The sequence below is a fragment of the Bipolaris oryzae genome (genome assembly GCF_000523455.1).
Source record: "Bipolaris oryzae ATCC 44560 unplaced genomic scaffold scaffold_95, whole genome shotgun sequence".
NCBI lineage: Eukaryota > Fungi > Ascomycota > Dothideomycetes > Pleosporales > Pleosporaceae > Bipolaris > Bipolaris oryzae.
In genome coordinates, this window is record NW_006911371.1 from 55,642 (window position 1) to 72,364 (window position 16,723).

General features: G+C 51.0%; 5 protein-coding genes across 5 annotated transcripts; 3 read left to right on the forward strand and 2 right to left on the reverse strand.

The window, feature by feature from the left end:
- Positions 1-2,100: 2,100 nt before the first annotated feature.
- Positions 2,101-2,661, reverse strand: COCMIDRAFT_99231 (uncharacterized protein; the record flags this gene model as incomplete). Its single annotated transcript, XM_007691267.1, has 1 exon — positions 2,101-2,661. The coding sequence occupies one exon, from the start codon at positions 2,659-2,661 to the stop codon at positions 2,101-2,103; it is 561 nt and encodes a 186-aa protein (XP_007689457.1).
- A 2,001-nt stretch (positions 2,662-4,662) lies between these two features.
- On the forward strand, positions 4,663-5,634 carry COCMIDRAFT_99299 (lytic polysaccharide monooxygenase; the record flags this gene model as incomplete). Its single annotated transcript, XM_007691268.1, has 1 exon — positions 4,663-5,634. One exon carries the CDS (start codon positions 4,663-4,665, stop codon positions 5,632-5,634), a length of 972 nt encoding a protein of 323 aa, XP_007689458.1.
- A 4,397-nt stretch (positions 5,635-10,031) lies between these two features.
- Positions 10,032-12,742, forward strand: COCMIDRAFT_6602 (uncharacterized protein; the record flags this gene model as incomplete). Its single annotated transcript, XM_007691240.1, has 3 exons — positions 10,032-10,043; positions 10,104-11,322; positions 11,373-12,742. The coding sequence occupies 3 exons, from the start codon at positions 10,032-10,034 to the stop codon at positions 12,740-12,742; spliced, it is 2,601 nt and encodes an 866-aa protein (XP_007689430.1).
- Positions 12,743-13,181: 439 nt separating this feature from the next.
- COCMIDRAFT_27579 (uncharacterized protein) lies at positions 13,182-15,498 on the reverse strand (the record flags this gene model as incomplete). The annotated part of the gene is made up of 2 exons (XM_007691245.1): positions 13,182-15,210; positions 15,263-15,498. 2 exons carry the CDS (start codon positions 15,496-15,498, stop codon positions 13,182-13,184), a joined length of 2,265 nt encoding a protein of 754 aa, XP_007689435.1.
- A 366-nt stretch (positions 15,499-15,864) lies between these two features.
- On the forward strand, positions 15,865-16,644 carry COCMIDRAFT_38090 (uncharacterized protein; the record flags this gene model as incomplete). The annotated part of the gene is made up of 2 exons (XM_007691252.1): positions 15,865-15,901; positions 16,013-16,644. The coding sequence occupies 2 exons, from the start codon at positions 15,865-15,867 to the stop codon at positions 16,642-16,644; spliced, it is 669 nt and encodes a 222-aa protein (XP_007689442.1).
- Positions 16,645-16,723: the final 79 nt, after the last annotated feature.

Sequence of the window (16,723 nt, forward strand, 5' to 3'; positions counted from 1 at the left end):
GCGTCTGTCGTTGATTGGTCACCGGTTGCGTGTTGTACCCGGCCAGGCTCGTCCAACTGGCTCATTGTGAATCTGGACGGCAAAAGAACTGAAAAGCCAATATCGGACTTCGCTCTGTCTAGCTCCCTTCTGCACGTCTCCCCTCGGAACCGTCGCTTGAATGCGCCAGCCGATAGGCCCAAAACGCCCTGCACCCGCTCACCCAGATTGTTCCTGCACCCTCGCATGTCTACCATTTTTCCGGGACGACTTAAACGTCACGACGTTCGCTGCCCCTAGAGTGCCTGCATGGCCACCCCTTTGTCACCGACATGTCTTCATATCTCTCGCTTGTCACTTTCTACTTGGCTTCGTTTACTGAGGGAGCTGTATTCAATCGTCGCGGTAATAACAATATCTTTGTGCCTTGGGGCTCAACATCGCTACATGCTGACGAAGCCATCAAGCCCCATACCTCAATACAACCTCTATATCTGACCTATCGCTGCCTACTCAAACACCGCCCGTGAGCGCCTCTCTAATCACTCCAAAGGAAACTGGGCTGCACAGCGCCGATGGCCCGACTACAGGAATACCTACAACTCATGATACCTTGCGACCAACCGAAATAGTCACTCCTGATCCACAGATTCTCTCTGTCCCTTCAAATATCGCATCATCGTCTCCTGGTCACTTACTAGCTGCGACTTCACAGCTATTCCCCGTATTTCACAATGGCACTGCAAGACCCTCTACTGGCAATTCAAGCCCAGCATGTACAATCAATATAAACGGTGCAAGCCTCGACTACTGGTTCATGCCGACCTATAGCTATCCAATTGGAACAATGGTGACTTCAACACTGAATTTTTCAAATTCTCAGTCATTGACACTCGTACCTCCGACCGCCACCTTTGACGTAACCAGTGCACTGTCGTTCGATTTTGCATGTACTTCCACAGAGTCATATCTTTCCGCCTTCGACTTTACCTTGACAATGTGCGAGGAATATACAGTAAGACCCAGTGCTGCTGCAACATCCGTCATCTACCGATCGGAAGGATATGCGCCGTTTCCACCAGGAGGTGTCATCGCTCTCGAAGATGCTCCATCATACGACTTGTACAATCCGGACTTGTTTGCATCGGCCACGGCCGTTGTAACGCTTGCACCAAACGTCTCTCAGTCTGAGACATCTGCAACGCCTTTCGTCTACTTCACTGCCTATGAGGTTGAGACTGGCAACGAAACAAAAACAGTACAGCTTCCGCTTGCGCAAGCCTATCCTTACAAGCTCGAAAATCTTGAGGAAAAGGATAGTGCCAATGGTCCTCTGCCGGAAGGTTTCCTAGACCAAATACCATATTCAGGATGCCAGGCTGGACAGCTCCAGGCTACCATAACTGTTCTTATTGTTGTCAATCTGTACTATCTAAATAGGCCGAATCAGGGCCCTCTATTCAGTCACTTGGAGTCATCAGTCATTGGATTCGACGAGCCACCTGTTATCATGAATGGTCATGGCACAACTCCAGGCGTTGTTCCACTCACAGTCGCTGACTGGGATGTTCCGGGCACTGGTCCCAAACCCACGGATGACAGCTTAATGGCAGGCAATCTTCCTAATTTAGCTTCCGCAGCACAATTACGTGGGCCCGCATCAGTTACTGTGGGCTCGATTGGAACAAATCCCGTCATAATCGGCCCTTCCTCCGAAGTTGTAGTTGGTTCACAAACACTGCAGCCAGGAGGCCCTGCCATTAACGTTGGAGGTGGGACACCTGTTTCTCTAGCACCTTCGCCTACCGCTATCTTTGTGGGCGACAAGACAAGTCGACTACCTCAAATCTTTCCGTCGCTTGCACCACCAGTGTTAACAATTGGGCCATCTACACTAACGCCAAACGCCGCTACCCAATTCCTCATTGCTCCAGGTCAAACTTTGACCCCAGGCGGTGTCGCAACTGTCGATGGTACAATCGTTAGTCTTGCACCCTCGGCTTCCTTTATTGTCATTGGTGGCTCTACCCAAATTTTACCTACGGGCTCTGCGCCGTTACCAACCACAACCAGAGTGCCTCAATTTGTAGTTGGTGGCTCGACAATAGTAGCACAACCTACTCAAGTCAGGCCTGACGCAGCCCCTACATTTGTTGTATCTGAACAGACGGTGCTTCCTGGCGGAGCAGCTGTGACTTTCTCTGGAACTACAATTTCTTTGAATCCTTCTGGAAATGTGTTGGTTGTCAATGGGGCGTCCTCGACTATAAGAGCCCAGACTGGGGCAGCCTTGTCACCAGCCGCCATCACCATTGGTGACGAGATATTCAGTGCTCTTCCGAGACCTTCAGAGCCAGGATTTCTAGTCGCTGACAAGACTCTTATTCCTGGAGGTCCGGCGATAACGGTCTCTGGCACTACGTTGTCACTAGCATCATCTGCCTCTTTCGTTGTGATAAACGACGTGACATCGACACTGATAGACCCCGCTCCTTCGCATGTCAGCGCGCCGCCCCTGACAATAGGAGATGTGACGTTCAGGCCATTGCCTGGAACCGCGACTGCGTATCTAATTGGATCAATACTGCTCAGTGCTGGTGGTTCAATAGTCACATCTGGAACAACTATTTCACTAGCCTCTGGAGCTACAGCACTGGTTGTAAATGGGCAGACAAGCTCCATCTTACCCCAAGTCGAGCCTGTAGTTACAAATCCGCCTCTACTTACTATCGGCGCGGAAACATATACTGCGGTGTCGGGTGGCGGTACAGTATTTATAATAGGAGGGGAAACCTTGACCCCTGGTGGAATCATTACTGTTGATAGGACCACGATAAGCCTGGCCATTGGTGCGACAGAATTAATATATGGCAGTTCAGGTCGCAGTACCACTACGGCATTGTTTCCGGCTACCACGACTCAAAGTCAGCGCGGCACCACCACTCCTGGATTGAGCGCAAGCGCAAGGACCTTTGATGGACAGGCAACAGCGACAAGCCGAACAGGTGCAGCATCGAGATTGAGCAGCCGATTGCCAATCTCGATTGCCTTTATTGCCCTTATGTATTCTGTTCTAGTTTGAGCCAAGCACATGGTGTGCAACCAAGGTGCACAACCAAGGTGCACAAACTGCATCCTCTGACAACAAAAATGCCACAGAGGCTCGTAATGACTTGTTTAGGGAAACAATAGTGTATTTATACAAAAAAAAAGTGGAATATCAGCACATAGGTCTGTTTCGTACAAGCGCCCTAAAGGTCACCTCATTGGCCCAGCCCAGTCGCCTAGTTGCGGCGAGAGAGATTCGGTGAGAGGGATTGAGCAGATTTCTAGGAACATCGCAGGTACTTAAAAGCTGAAGAACCCCAAGTTGGAACGGAAGTTGGATGTTCGGTGGCGAAAGGCGAGCAGCTACGGCGGCGGCGTGGCCGTTGGCGGACACTTTACTGACCTGGGCGTCAATGCGTTCCTATTCCTTCGATCAACGGCCGCAAAGTCCAAGACGGATATACGCCAATCGAATACTACAAGGCGTAAGCGCCTCGTTATCTCAGGCGTCAAGTGTTGAGAGCTCCGTTTCCCAGGTCAGGCGACAGACAGCATAAGTGCGGCTCCCTTTCACAACCACATAGCCGGTGGCTGTAAAGTTTGTCAAACCGAAACAATAACAACGTCACAGATCGGACATGACTGACCGGATTCGGACTATTTACTGACGAGCCTGGCCTCGGGTGGCTTAAAACATCGCCTTAGTCTTGGCAGGCACCAACCTGTAATCAGCCCCGCTTGAATGCCGTTTCATGTCAGAGCGCTGGGAGTGGACACTGGATGAGTCGCCCCCACTCTATGCCGTTGGCACATTCGCAAGGCGGATTCTAGAAGAAAAGGCGTAGGGTCTTGAAATGAGTGCTATTTCGCGTAAACTCACGAGTGGAACCAAGAAGGAGAAGCAAGCACAAATTCCTGCCTGACTCGAGGGCACACCGCCGGCACAAGGAGGGGCTGAATGTCTGCCTGTCAAGGTTGATGGTTCGCATAGTTAGGTAAACATGCCAAGTTCAAAAAACATCTGTCAGCTGTGCGAAGAAGCATGAACCGAAACTGTTTTTTTTCGGCGGTTCCATTGTTTCGCCAAACGCCGAGGCATGATGCCTTAGCATTGAACGGTTGATGTGGGTTCATGCGCTATCCAACGCTTCCCGCCATACTACACTCAGCTTTTCATGCAGGTGGCTCCCAGGCGTACGATTCAAAGCGAAATGACCCATCACACATTACTATGGGGCCTGGGGTCAAACAATACTTTTTCTCACGCTCTGCGGCAACTAAGCGAGGCTGCCCTTCCGCTTGTAGCTATAGTGCGACGCGGGATAGATTGACAGATGCTTGGCACCTATCCACAGACCCGGGTTCTGTAGTTTCATGGCGTTTACTCTGTCAGTTAGTAGCCCTAATCGCGCAAAGCTTGTGAATGCGCAGTGTTGGTGTCCCAAGTATAAGAAGTGCTCATGGTATCTCCCAGTTGAAGAGCATCAAGCTTGAAGCTGACACTCACTTTCATACACTCTTTCGCATCCATCACCTTTCGATTCGTTCGTCTGCCTTTCGTTCTTTGACATTCTATCTTTTGAACATCTTCTCGACCTTTTCAAACCAACCAATTTCCACACACCAACCATCACCATGTTCGCCAAGTCCGCTGTCATCCTGGCTATTGCCAACCTCGCTGCCTCGCACGCTACCTTCCAGAGCTTCGTCATTGGAACCAAAGACATGGGTTCAGGCTTTGCTGTTCAGGAGCCCTCCAACGGCAACAACCCCATTCTCGATGTCACCTCCACTGCCATGATTTGCAACGGTGGCAAGGCCACCGCTGACCAGGTCGAGGTTGCTGCTGGCTCCACCATCGGCATGCAGTGGCACCACAACAAGGGCCCCAACCCCAGCGACAAGGACGAGCCCATTGCTCCTTCTCACAAGGGTCCCGTCATGGTCTACATCGCTAAGGCTTCCACTAACGGTGTCGGCAACGTCTGGACCAAGATCTGGGAGGACGGTTACAAGGATGGCAAGTTCGGTGTTGACAGGTTCTACGACAACAAGGGTTTGATCTCGATCACGCTTCCCAACCTGGCAGCTGACAAGTACTTGATCCGCCCCGAGATCATTGGTCTCCATGAGGCTTCCGCCGTTGGCAAGGCCCAGTTCTACAACGGATGCGGTCAGATCACCGTCACTGGCAGCGGAACTCTTCAACTCCCTGCCACTGGTGTCGACATGACCAAGGCTTACAAGGCCACCGACCCCGGTGTCAAGTTCGACATCTACAACGCCTTCTCCTCATACCCTATCCCTGGTCCCAAGGTCTGGGACGGTGCTTCTTCCAGCAGCGCTCCTTCCACCACTCCTTCCACTCCTTCCAACGGCTCTGCTCCTTCCTCCCCCTCGCCATCTCCCGTCGAGGCCGCTCAGCCCGCCACCTCCTCCAAGCCTGCTCAGAACACCACCCCTTCTACCCCTTCCACCCCTTCCACTGGCAACAACGGCTCTACCCTCCCCAAGACCTTCACCATCAACCAGTTCATCCAGTGGCTCCAGACCACCGCTGGCTCTGCCTCCTCCAAGGCTCGCCGCCACGCCCGCGCTTTCAACTAAGCAATTATCTTTTTTTCTTGCACATGTTATACGGCATTTGCAACAAAAGAAATGGTGTTTATGGAACGTCCATTGTGTTGGTTCTCGAGAAATGACCCCTTTTCGCTTTCTCTAGATATGAACGTCACTCCACCCGTAACTTTCTTGTTCAACAATTTTTTTCGATTAGCTGCTAGATCGGCTGTCCTCCACACTTTTTGGAAAACAATATGTATATATATACTTATCCCTCATGACGAATGGATACATCAGTTGTCTTGACTCATTTCGACTCGCTTATGTCTACTTGTGAATATTGTGCCACCTTGTTGTGAAATGAATAACTTGGACCGAAGCGTTCATCCACTCGTCCTCGGAAAAAAAAACACGCCTCGTTTCCTCATACTCCCAACTAAACAATATGAAACACGAGCCGCATTCATGGTTACCCTACTACTATTTCTTACTGCTGATTACTTGATTACTGTACTCTCTCACCCTCCCCTTTCCGTCCCGCCAATCTCACGTCAGAACGGTTATATATATATATATATATCCCCACCTTTAGCTGACACAACTGATACAACTGCAATGGCACAACCACCCCAATCCCCATTGTTTCTTTGTATAGTAATCGTTTGATTGATTGATGGGATAAGGTTTGTTGTTTGTAGTATAATCTCTAGGTCTAAATCCTTTCATACATGATGCAACCAACGTTAAAGCGTTCCTGGTTGCCCTCCCCCCCTTGAATCTGACACCAAAGCAGTCTGTCGCTCTTACTTTTACTTGCACCGTGCTTCAATCTCGTCTTTTGACGAGAAATGTGCGATATCCGATATCTCGGGGTTAAATTGTATATAAGACTGTCTTGTGTGCGTGTGTGTAGGGTGAGGTGAGGTTGAAGTGATGTACGGCCATACCCCGGTCCTCCCCTCGTTTTTTTTCTCGTATTCTCTCATTGCTTGGCTTTTTCTGCAGATTGCTTGTTTCATGCTTGGCTTTTTTCTGGTGTATTAAGCGTGACTGCACGGGGTTCTAGGTGGTAGATGCTAGTTTGGCGGTGTTGAACTTGTTTTGGGGAAAGATGTGGAGGAGGAGTAGTAGGTGTTCGTCAGGTAGTGGATGTCTGTTGCTTGGGTCTCGTTGAGTGGGTGGGATTGAGGATTTTGCGGAGAGAGGAGGAGGTTGAAGTCAGGATTGATAGGATTGTGAGGTTGGAGAAGAAGGGGGTTAATGGTTTAGGGAACTACTCTTCTGTTATGCTTCTCATGGATAATAGTACTCGATTCCTACCAGTTGATACATATACCGTGCGTACTTTGTCAAACTAGTCTCGTAGGTACCGGTGTTCCCTGATAACTTCTGCAGCTCGAATTCTTCCTTTCCTAATCTTATCATTTCTAAATTTTTGGGTGTTTTCTTAGTGAGGGTTGATCGAGACTTTCTGTCAGGTAACTTGGAAAGTTTGTTACAGAACTGCCCCCCCCTCCACTTTCCATTTGGATAAAATGTACTATGTTTATCATAATTATCTAACCACTTGATCGGTACTCAGTAGTTATGACTCAGGGCGCAGTAGAAAATGGAGAAAGTGATGTGGAGAGTTAGTATCATGATCACGTGATCATTCTTTGCACTTTGGTATTTGCTGCTGCTGTCACGTGCCTTCAGCAAAACCGATCAACTGTTCAATGGAATCTATACAAAATTCGAATCAACAGGTTTGATTAGGTCTCTTACTGTTCAAAATCAATGAAAAAAAACCACTTTTTTTGAATTTGTCGATCTGATTGTTGCCAACTCAGTGTTTATGGGAGGTGAGTAGAATGCACGCTACAATTCTTCCAACGGCGCCCCTTTTGCCATCAAAACAAAGGTTGGCCGTCGAAATGTATAGTTATCCTCAGCCGTAAATGCGCGTTTCAGGTGTAGACTCTGGAACTGAAGACAGATATCTTCCTGTCATGATGACGTGCACAAGATTTTGTCTTTAAATGAGGAGATGACCGAATCATGAACAGCAGAGGATGCTGTCCGCAGTGCCAAATATAGACATGGATCGCCAGAGACAGGCCGCGAAAGGAGCCTCGTCGGAAGAAATAATCTGACACCCATTCATGTCTTGGCTGATCCTCATAGATATCAAGGGTTCTCGCCTGTCACGGGATAAGAAGAAGCATTTCAGCTGATACTAGCCTATTGTGGGGCTAAACATACTTCAATGACATGTACACGAGTGCGTGGTGCGCCTGGTACCCGGAAGAATCTGTCGTATCCTGTAGCTTCATTGTTCAGCGAGGTGACACAATCTAAATTGATACCCTTGCTGTGATGCTCTCTAACGGGTCCATGATCATTACCAACATCGACACTGGCAAGCAGGTTTGCAAGGACTTGGCGATACCTACTAGCTCTGAGCCGCTGGAGGGTGTGAATATAGAGTAAATTATTGAAGACTATGCACCCGATAGTTGGAAGGTGTTACTGCATAATTTTACGACGGTGTAGTTTACGCATTTTTTGTGTGGTGACGAGTACGGGGGTGATGGATTTTTTGAAAAATGTTACGATGTATGATATGAAACCTACTTAATAGGGTTCTTTGAATGCTACAGTTTAGACTAGGATGAGGGTTGAGATTAGTTATGTCGTGTAGAGAGGGTTGAAGGTTGTTTGAATAGATGAACTGGATTGGATGCAGTTGCCGTTCTCGTTTTTGCAGTAATTTCTTTTTACACTTACTTCTTCGTGTCTTTGTCAACGTCTTGTGAGTGATTGTATCGTGTTGGATTCGGTCAGGAACATATTGCTGTAAGTGATGCACGATAAGTAGTGGCGGCAAGATATGTTTCCGATTTTCGTAATGGGGCGGAGATATTCTAGGCGGAACCCGACGCTGTGACGAGACTTCACTTTCTCGATCCAAAACATTGCCGACTATTTACGAACCGGGAGATAGACCTAAGGAGCTCAAGATACTGTGTGTGTCTTGTATGTACGAGATTGACAAATCAATATTGACAACCTAGGCGCGTCAACTGCTAACCAGAGATGGCATAGGGTGTAATCGGTTTGGTTGGCGCATAGTTTGTAACTAGGTTACTGGAGCAATTGCGGTGAAGGTGGAGTCTAGTCAGTATAGCGTGGATACTGAAATGCCTCACAGGTGCAGCTGAATGCGAAGGAGGCGATTTTCCACTGTAGAGTTGGGGTCTTGTGATGCCATTCTAGCAAGGAAACGACGGCCAACGTTGCTCCATCTGCCGCGGAGAATGATTGACAAACATATGTGGCTGTGCGAATACAATAAAAGGCTGCATGTGCCACATGGCCTGCGCCACGACGGCCTGCGTGTGTGAACAAGGGGTCACGAGCTGAAAAGGTCAAACTCTAAATGACACGTCCATTTCGAAAGACTATTACAGATGCAGTGGCATGAAATGACTGGTGGAGGGATGGAATGCATCTGAGTTTTAAAATGTGAAAGATGTCAGACGGCGTCGTGGCGGGCGATCTAGATTGGCGATTTTCAGCAAGGGGGGTGTGGGACATTGCAGTCCTTCCCGCCCGCAGTGGGCGCTGCGTGTCAATCTGGCTGGATCCAGACGCCCATTTGGAGATGGATGTGGTGAAGGAGCATAGTGGCGGTCTCGCAGTTGACAGCACACGGGAGAGATTTGTGTTTCTCATGCCCCCGTGCTAGCCTGGCCGTTCGCCCAGCCTCGCTTTGTGCTGCGATTGCGTGCAGATTGACGTAACATTTGCACTACTTGCAGTGCGATCGCCAGCATCGCTTTCACTTGGCAATGTCCCGTCGACTGCATCTGATGGGTCACGTCACGAATTATCGTTCTGCATTTGCGCCGCTTCGGTAATTCCCCTATGCCCTTGTCGCGCATCACAGCGGTGAATCGGTACGAAGAAGAAACGACAAATCTGCAAGCACAAGCACAAGCAGGCCCGCCCAGCCCACGCCCACGCCCACGCCCACGCCCACCCCCTGTCTTTCGCGCTGCCCCAGATGCATCCATGGCGACAGGATGACAGGGTGACAGGGTAAGAGGGGAAAAGCAGTCGTCAATTGAGGCTGAGAAGGGTGCATAGAGCCTTCTCCCAGGGTCCAGATGGCTGGGAGAGGGGCAGCAAAGGAGCAGAAGCTGAGCGGTTGGCGCTCAGGCTTGTGTCGCGCTATAGGACCGATAGCTGTAGTGGCCGCAAGGGCCACGACGTCACCCTAGGCGCGTCTGCCAATCCTGTTTACTTGTATCCCGTGCAGGGGAACCCTTCTCCGACATAGATACGGCGCAATACTACATACTTAGTAGTACATTCGTTTCTCCACCGCACATCTTCCTTTTGTGCATCTCCCTCCAACCTCGAGGGCGCGTGCCGTTGTCGCATCGCAATCGCCCACAATGTCGTCCACCGTGAGTCTTACCGTCACGACTCCAGCCACTACCCAGCCCGCTAATTGTACCAAAAAATAGGGTGGTGAAATTGGCAAGGCCAAAGAAGAGTCCAACAGCTCCGTGTCCAGCTTCGTGTCGACACTGATCCCCGCCTCCATCATCGCCTTTGCCTTTACCGCTGCTTTCTTCGTTGCCCGCAAATACTTCCGTAGGGTCTATGCGCCCAGGACCTACCTCAACCATCTGGGCAAGCAGCGCCAGACACCAGCCCCCAGCTCCGGCTTATTTGGCTGGCTCAAAGATTTCAAGAACCTCAAGGACGAATACATCCTCGACCACCAGTCCATTGACGGCTACCTTTTCGTTCGCTTTTTCAAGGTCCTTATTGCCACCAGTTTCCTCGGATGTCTAATCACATGGCCCGTCTTGTTCCCCGTCAATGCCACTGGTGGTGCGGGCCAGAAGCAGCTGGACCTTCTCTCCATGAGTAACATTGACCCCAGGGGCACCAATGTCAACCGTTACTATGCCCAGGCCGGCATTTCTTTTATTTTCCTTGGTTTAATCCTCATCATCATTGGTCGCGAGTCTTTCTTTGTTGTCAACCTACGTCAAGCATACCGTCGCTCACCATGGGGAGCCAGTCGCTTGTCTTCGCGCACTATTCTCTTCACCAATGTGCCCAAGACGCTTTCGCAGTCGGCCTTGTTCGAAATGTTCCCTGGTGTCAAGCACGCCTGGGTTGCCTCCAACACCAAAGAGCTGGATGAGCTGGTCGAAGACCGTGACGACACTGCCACCAAGCTGGAAAACGCCGAGGTGGAGCTGTTGACCAACGCCAACCAGAACAGACTCAAGGCTGAGAAGGGCAAGAAGCACTTTGTCGCCGAGAACGTGAGCGACGGCACCAAATGGATTGACCCCAAGAAGCGACCAACCCACAAGCTCAAGTTTTTGATTGGCAAAAAGGTCGACACTATCGAATACGGCCGGTCTCATCTCGCTGAGCTCATTCCCAAGATTACCGCCGAGCAGGACAAGCACTGGAACGGCGAGGGCGACCTCGTGGGTGCTGTTTTCATCGAATTCGAAACCCAGAGACTCGCACAGGATGCCTGGCAGATGATGCAATCGAGGAAGACCAGGCCCAACAAGAGTCTCCAGGCTCGGCAACTCGGCGTCATGCCCCAGGAGGTCGTGTGGGGCAATTTGCGCATCAAACCTGCTGAGCATTATGCTCGATGGGCTCTTGCTACCGCTTTCATTTCTGTCATGATCATCTTTTGGGCAATTCCTGGTATGCGCAATATCATGACATGTTCGTTGCCCCTCGCTAACCACAAATAGTCGCTTTCGTCGGTCTTATTTCCAACATCAACTACCTCGCCGAGCGCTTCACTTGGCTTGAATGGATTCTCGACATCCCCAAGGTTATTCTCGGCGTAATTACCGGTTTATTGCCTGCGGTTCTCCTTGCGGTCCTCATGTCTCTCGTTCCTATCATTTGCCGTCTTATGGCTAAATTGGCTGGTTATGTCACCTACAGCCAGATTGAGCTCAAGACGCAGAACTGGTACTTTGCTTTCCAGGTTGTGCAGGTTTTCCTTGTCGCCACTTTGTCCGGTGCCGTCACATCCGTTATCAACGATGTGCTCGACAATCCTGGCAGCGTCCTGACGCTTCTCTCCACCAACCTGCCAAAGGCCTCCAACTTCTACATCAGCTACTTTATTCTCTTGGGTCTTTCCTCAGCTGCTGGTACCCTGCTCAACATTGGTGGTTTCGTTGTCGTCGTTCTCCTTGGACGTGTCCTTCCTGGAAAGACTCCCCGCAAGATCTTCCAGAACCTCACCAAGCTTTCCGCTCCATCATGGGGCTCTGAGTTTCCAAAGTGGATCAACTTGGGAGTTATTGCCATTACGTATTCCGGCATTGCACCTCTTATTCTCGGTTTCGCTACGGTTGGATTCACTCTTGTCTACATTGCGTTTAGGTACAACTTCCTGTATGTGTACGAGACCGACCTTGACACCAAGGGCGATGCGTACCAAAAGGCCCTCCGCCAGCTTATGACTGGTGTCTACCTTTCGGAAATCTGCCTCATCGGTCTCTTCGCTATCGCCACAGGCGACAACGCCCAAGCTGCCGGCCCACTCGCGATCATGTGCCTCTGCCTGCTCCTCACCCTCATCTTCCAATCCACGCTCAAGACGGCCCTCAAGCACGAAGAAGCACGCCTCGCCTACGCCGACATCCCCCCAGCCCACGGCGGCATCCGCAACGAAGAAGACGGTCTCCTCACCCAAAACGGCGAAAAGTCCCACACCACCGCGACAACCCCCGGCTATGCGCCCAAGCCCACGCACATGCCCGCCTTCCTCCGCAAGATCCTCAATCCAGAGAAGCACTCCCTGCACGCCCTCTCCACCTCCCTCGACCAATTCTATCACACCCCGCAAGACCCGCTCCCCATTGAAATCCAGAAACGCGCCTTCTTCAACCCTTCCATTACAAGCCCTACCCCCGTCATCTGGATCGTCAAGGACGACATGGGCATCAGCACTCGCGAAATCCACGACACGCAAAAGGCCGTGCCCGGGCTTGTTATTACAGACGAGCAGGCTACGTTTAATGAGAAGGGGAAAGTGTACTGGCACGGTGTGGATGATGGTCAGGCGCGCGAGGCTCCCGTGTTTGACGAGCGCATCATGTACTAGAAGTACAAACGACTTGGTAGTTGGTTGTGTTCCATCGCATGGATGGATGGATGGGTGGATGGATGGAGTTTTATACCCAACGAAGTTTTTATCATTTTCGGAAATGGATAGGCTGTATTTTCGATAATAATAATCTTCGGTCTTTTTTCCTTTTGTTGCTGGGTGGATGATCTTTTCCTGAAGAAAAGAGAGAGAGAGAGTAATATGGTGAATTAACAGAAGGAAAAAACAAAACAAAGAGAGAATGAAATATGTATTAGGTAGAGAACACGCTTTATGCAAAGTAATATAGTTAATGTAAAGACTGAACTTCGGATAACCTGACCACTACTTTAATGCATAAAAGTCGGCATTTTTTTTGCATTTCAAGAGACCATGAATATTGAACGTTCAAAACTCCCATTTAAATCATAACAAAAAGAGGATATCAGACACTCTCCTACACCAACGTAAACGCAGCACTCTTCCCCTCAAACGCCTCAATGCTACCCCCAAGTTTCTTGGCGTCCCCATTATACTTGATGCGATACGTCCCCGCCGGCGGTGCCGTGAGACCCGTGTCCCACGTAATAGTCACGTCACTGGTACCTGTGAGGCCATTGACGCGCTTCCACTCGTAGACCAACTCCCAGTCCTCGTCATTCTTGACCTGCGTCCACGTGCCGTCGGCAGCCTGTTTTTCCACAGAAGCGAAAGTGCCTTCAAGACGGAGGTTGTTGCGCGGGTTGGCGCCGACAAAAGTGGCGCTGACCAGAGCGCCACGGGCGTAGCTGGATACAACGTCTTTTGTGACTTGACCGTATGAGCGGCCGATGCCTGCGCCGTCGTAGACGACGCCGGTGATGAGCGAGATGCTCTTGTCGCGGTGGTCTGGAGGTGATGGGCCGGGTGGAGGGGCGCTCCTTGATCCATCGGCAATGTAGGGTAGGTATGTCAACGTGGAGTTGATGAAAGCGTTTAGCGTGTGTGGGCCGTAAAGTGTGGACGCACCCTCGTAGCGCTGGACGCTGTATTCTTCCTCGGTGGCAATGTAGTGCGTGTATGTGTTTCCTGGTCCGCCGAGCACGATAATAGGTGACGAAGCAATGTCTGCTGAGACAACAGCGTTGTGAACTGCTTCACGCCAGCGGCGACCAGACATGGTGGTTGCTTCACCGGGTGAAACAATAATGACAAATTGACCAACACGAAGTAGCTGGATGTCAACAATGTTGGGAGACCAAAGGTAAGGCACGGTGGCTTGACCAACATTCAGTAAGACGGGCTTTGGGTATTGGCATTCCCTTTGCGCCTTGCTTGGTGGGGAAATGGCGCTGCCGACAACATTCCAAAAGGGATTCGAGGGCGCACCGGGATTGTTTTGCACAAAGTCAAATGCGCCGGGTCCATCAGAAGTACCGGCAGCGAATGAGTTACCCATTGCTGCAGGACATGTACGGACTGTAGATCCATTGCTCAATGTAAAGGTAAAGTTGGAGAAGTCGACAAAAGTGTGGAAAGAGCGAATGCTACCGGAGATGGCCGTGAAAGAAGCCGACTCGTAGATGCCCTTGGCGCCTTGATATTGACGCTTGCCAATCTCGTAGCAAGACTTGTGGCCACCGTCGTTGAGGCCATAGTATGGACCGCGGCCATGACAGTCCTGGCTCTTGCCTCCGCAGGTACTGTCGTTTAGTCTGCATTCTGAGCCGGTTCCATCTTCACAGTAAGCACCAAGAACGTTGGGGGTCGTGTCACCAACGTTGGCCTGCGAGAAGCCTGCAACAAAGCCTTGGGCGGCATTTGCTTGGTCAGCGCTTGCCTCTATATCTTTCTCGAAAAGATATGCAGCAACACCCTTGTTGTCTCCGGCAATGAGCGTTTGGTTGCCAAGCAAGCTGGTACCATGGGTCGGGAACCAGTTCAAAATACCAATATTCTTTCCATCGCTGGCTCGCGTAAACTTGAGTAACGTCATGGTCTTGTCTACATCGTCCGTATAACGGTCGCGCTCAGCCTTGGGGTTGGCAAGATAAGCAAAGAGACTGCGGTTGATGTTCGCATTGGCGATTTTGGCACTGCCAGCACTGACGGTTCCCAGCGCCAGGCCTTCGTGTGCTCTCTGGATCGACAACAGCGTTCCGTCAACGATGGCTTGATAGCTCTGCTTGTCAAAGCCAAGGCTGGTGATTTGTGGGAGGAGATAGTTCAACCAAGCACCTGGGCCAGCATGGCTGTGGGTACCTGTCACGGCTACATTGTTCTTCGTGTAAACGGAGTATTCGGGACCTAGTTCCTGGAGACCCTCCAAGATGCCATTACGGATAGCAGTGTCTCCAGACTGGGTGTCTAGGACCAGATATACAAATCTCTCGCTCGCCACGCTCGGGTTGCCGATAATGAAGGCGCGCGAGTAAATGCGCTGGCGCAGTCCCGTTCCTTTTTGCGATGAGTTGGCATAGCCCATCAAGTTGAGCTCGACAACAGGGCTATCAAGCGGTTAGCGACGGGGAAATTCAAGTAGTGCTAGTCATATCATACCCAGTGATGTCTGCTTTGCCAACGCCGATGAGATACGAAGACGCGTCTTGGGCGACGGGACCGTCATCCTGCTTCTCACTGAAGAACGAGTCCTGCTGAGCGCCAGTGTAGGTTTGGTCTAGGCGTGCATGCCAAAAGTCAACCGAGGGGAATCCCAAGTTGATGACGAGTTGGCCAATGATCAAAGAAGCAAGTAGGGCGGCGCCCAAAGCAACGGCAATGTGCGAGCGGGCCATTGTCGCAGCAAGATGGGCGTGCGGAAGTGTGCGGAAGGAGAGGAAGAGAGCAAGATGCTCAAGAGGAAGGTAGCAGGTACTTGTATGTTATGGAGGGCGCATGGAGAAGGAGCGGTGGTGCAGGTACGTATGTATCGCAGGATTACAGGGAGTATGCTTTTGGCCACAGAAGCCGCCCTGGCTGTGGTTGGAGGGTTTGGCATTGGATGCATGACGCTGCGGGGATACTGGCGCTGTGGTTGGTGGGGATGATGCGCGAACAGGGCCCAGTAGCTTAATTTTATCGGGTCAAGCTTTCTTTGGCTTCGCGACCTTGGGCACAGCCAATACACCATCTTCCCGTGCCCCTGCACATCGCTTGCAACAATGCCACTCATTCAAGCCTCCTACGATGACCTCCCTTGTACGTAAATTACCGTCGCCAGGAACAGCTGCAAGTCCGATGCGCTGCGCTGCGTGCTAGGGGGATTGCGCGCGTGATAACGGATGCAAGCTGCATGCTAACTCGTTGCAGACGTAGATACGGAGCTGGATGCAAACAGCATTGCTGCTGCCAAAGCTGCTATCGACGCAGACATCCGCAGCGCTGGCATAGACACTTCAGAAATGCATCCCGCCCTTATACCAGCTGCCGCTGTGTACACACCAACTTTTTCCGACTTCATCTCGCGCGAACATGCACGCCTCGACGACGACCCCACCTCCAAGCTCTCTGGCATAGACCTGAAGCGCTACGAAGATCTCGACGCGCCTGAAAACACGAATCCGACGACCGACGAGGACCGTCCCGAGCTGCTCGAGCGATGGAGCAAGGCTCTGAAGCAGGCATACACCAGCTCCGAGTACGTCCAGGGCAGACTGACTCAGCTCAGCTTGCTGGAGAAGTTTGGCAAGAACGCCTGGTTGGTGGGCAACTCGCAACTCGAGGACATCTTGAAGAGCATCGAGGCCGAGCTGGCCAGTCTGAAGAAGCAACAAGAGGAGACGGACATGGCTAGGAGGGCACAACAGGACAGCGTGAGCGGTGAGATCAAGACCCTGGAAGAGACATGGAAGAAGGGTCTAGGGAGGCTGCTTGAGACCGAGGTTGCGGCAGAGGGACTCAAGCAGCAGATTATGGACAAGAGGAAGGCTGGTGCCGTTTGAGATGCCCATGTTGTACCATTTGACTTGGTAACTGCCGTGTTATGATACCCGATTGCAATGAACATATTATCTTTGCCTT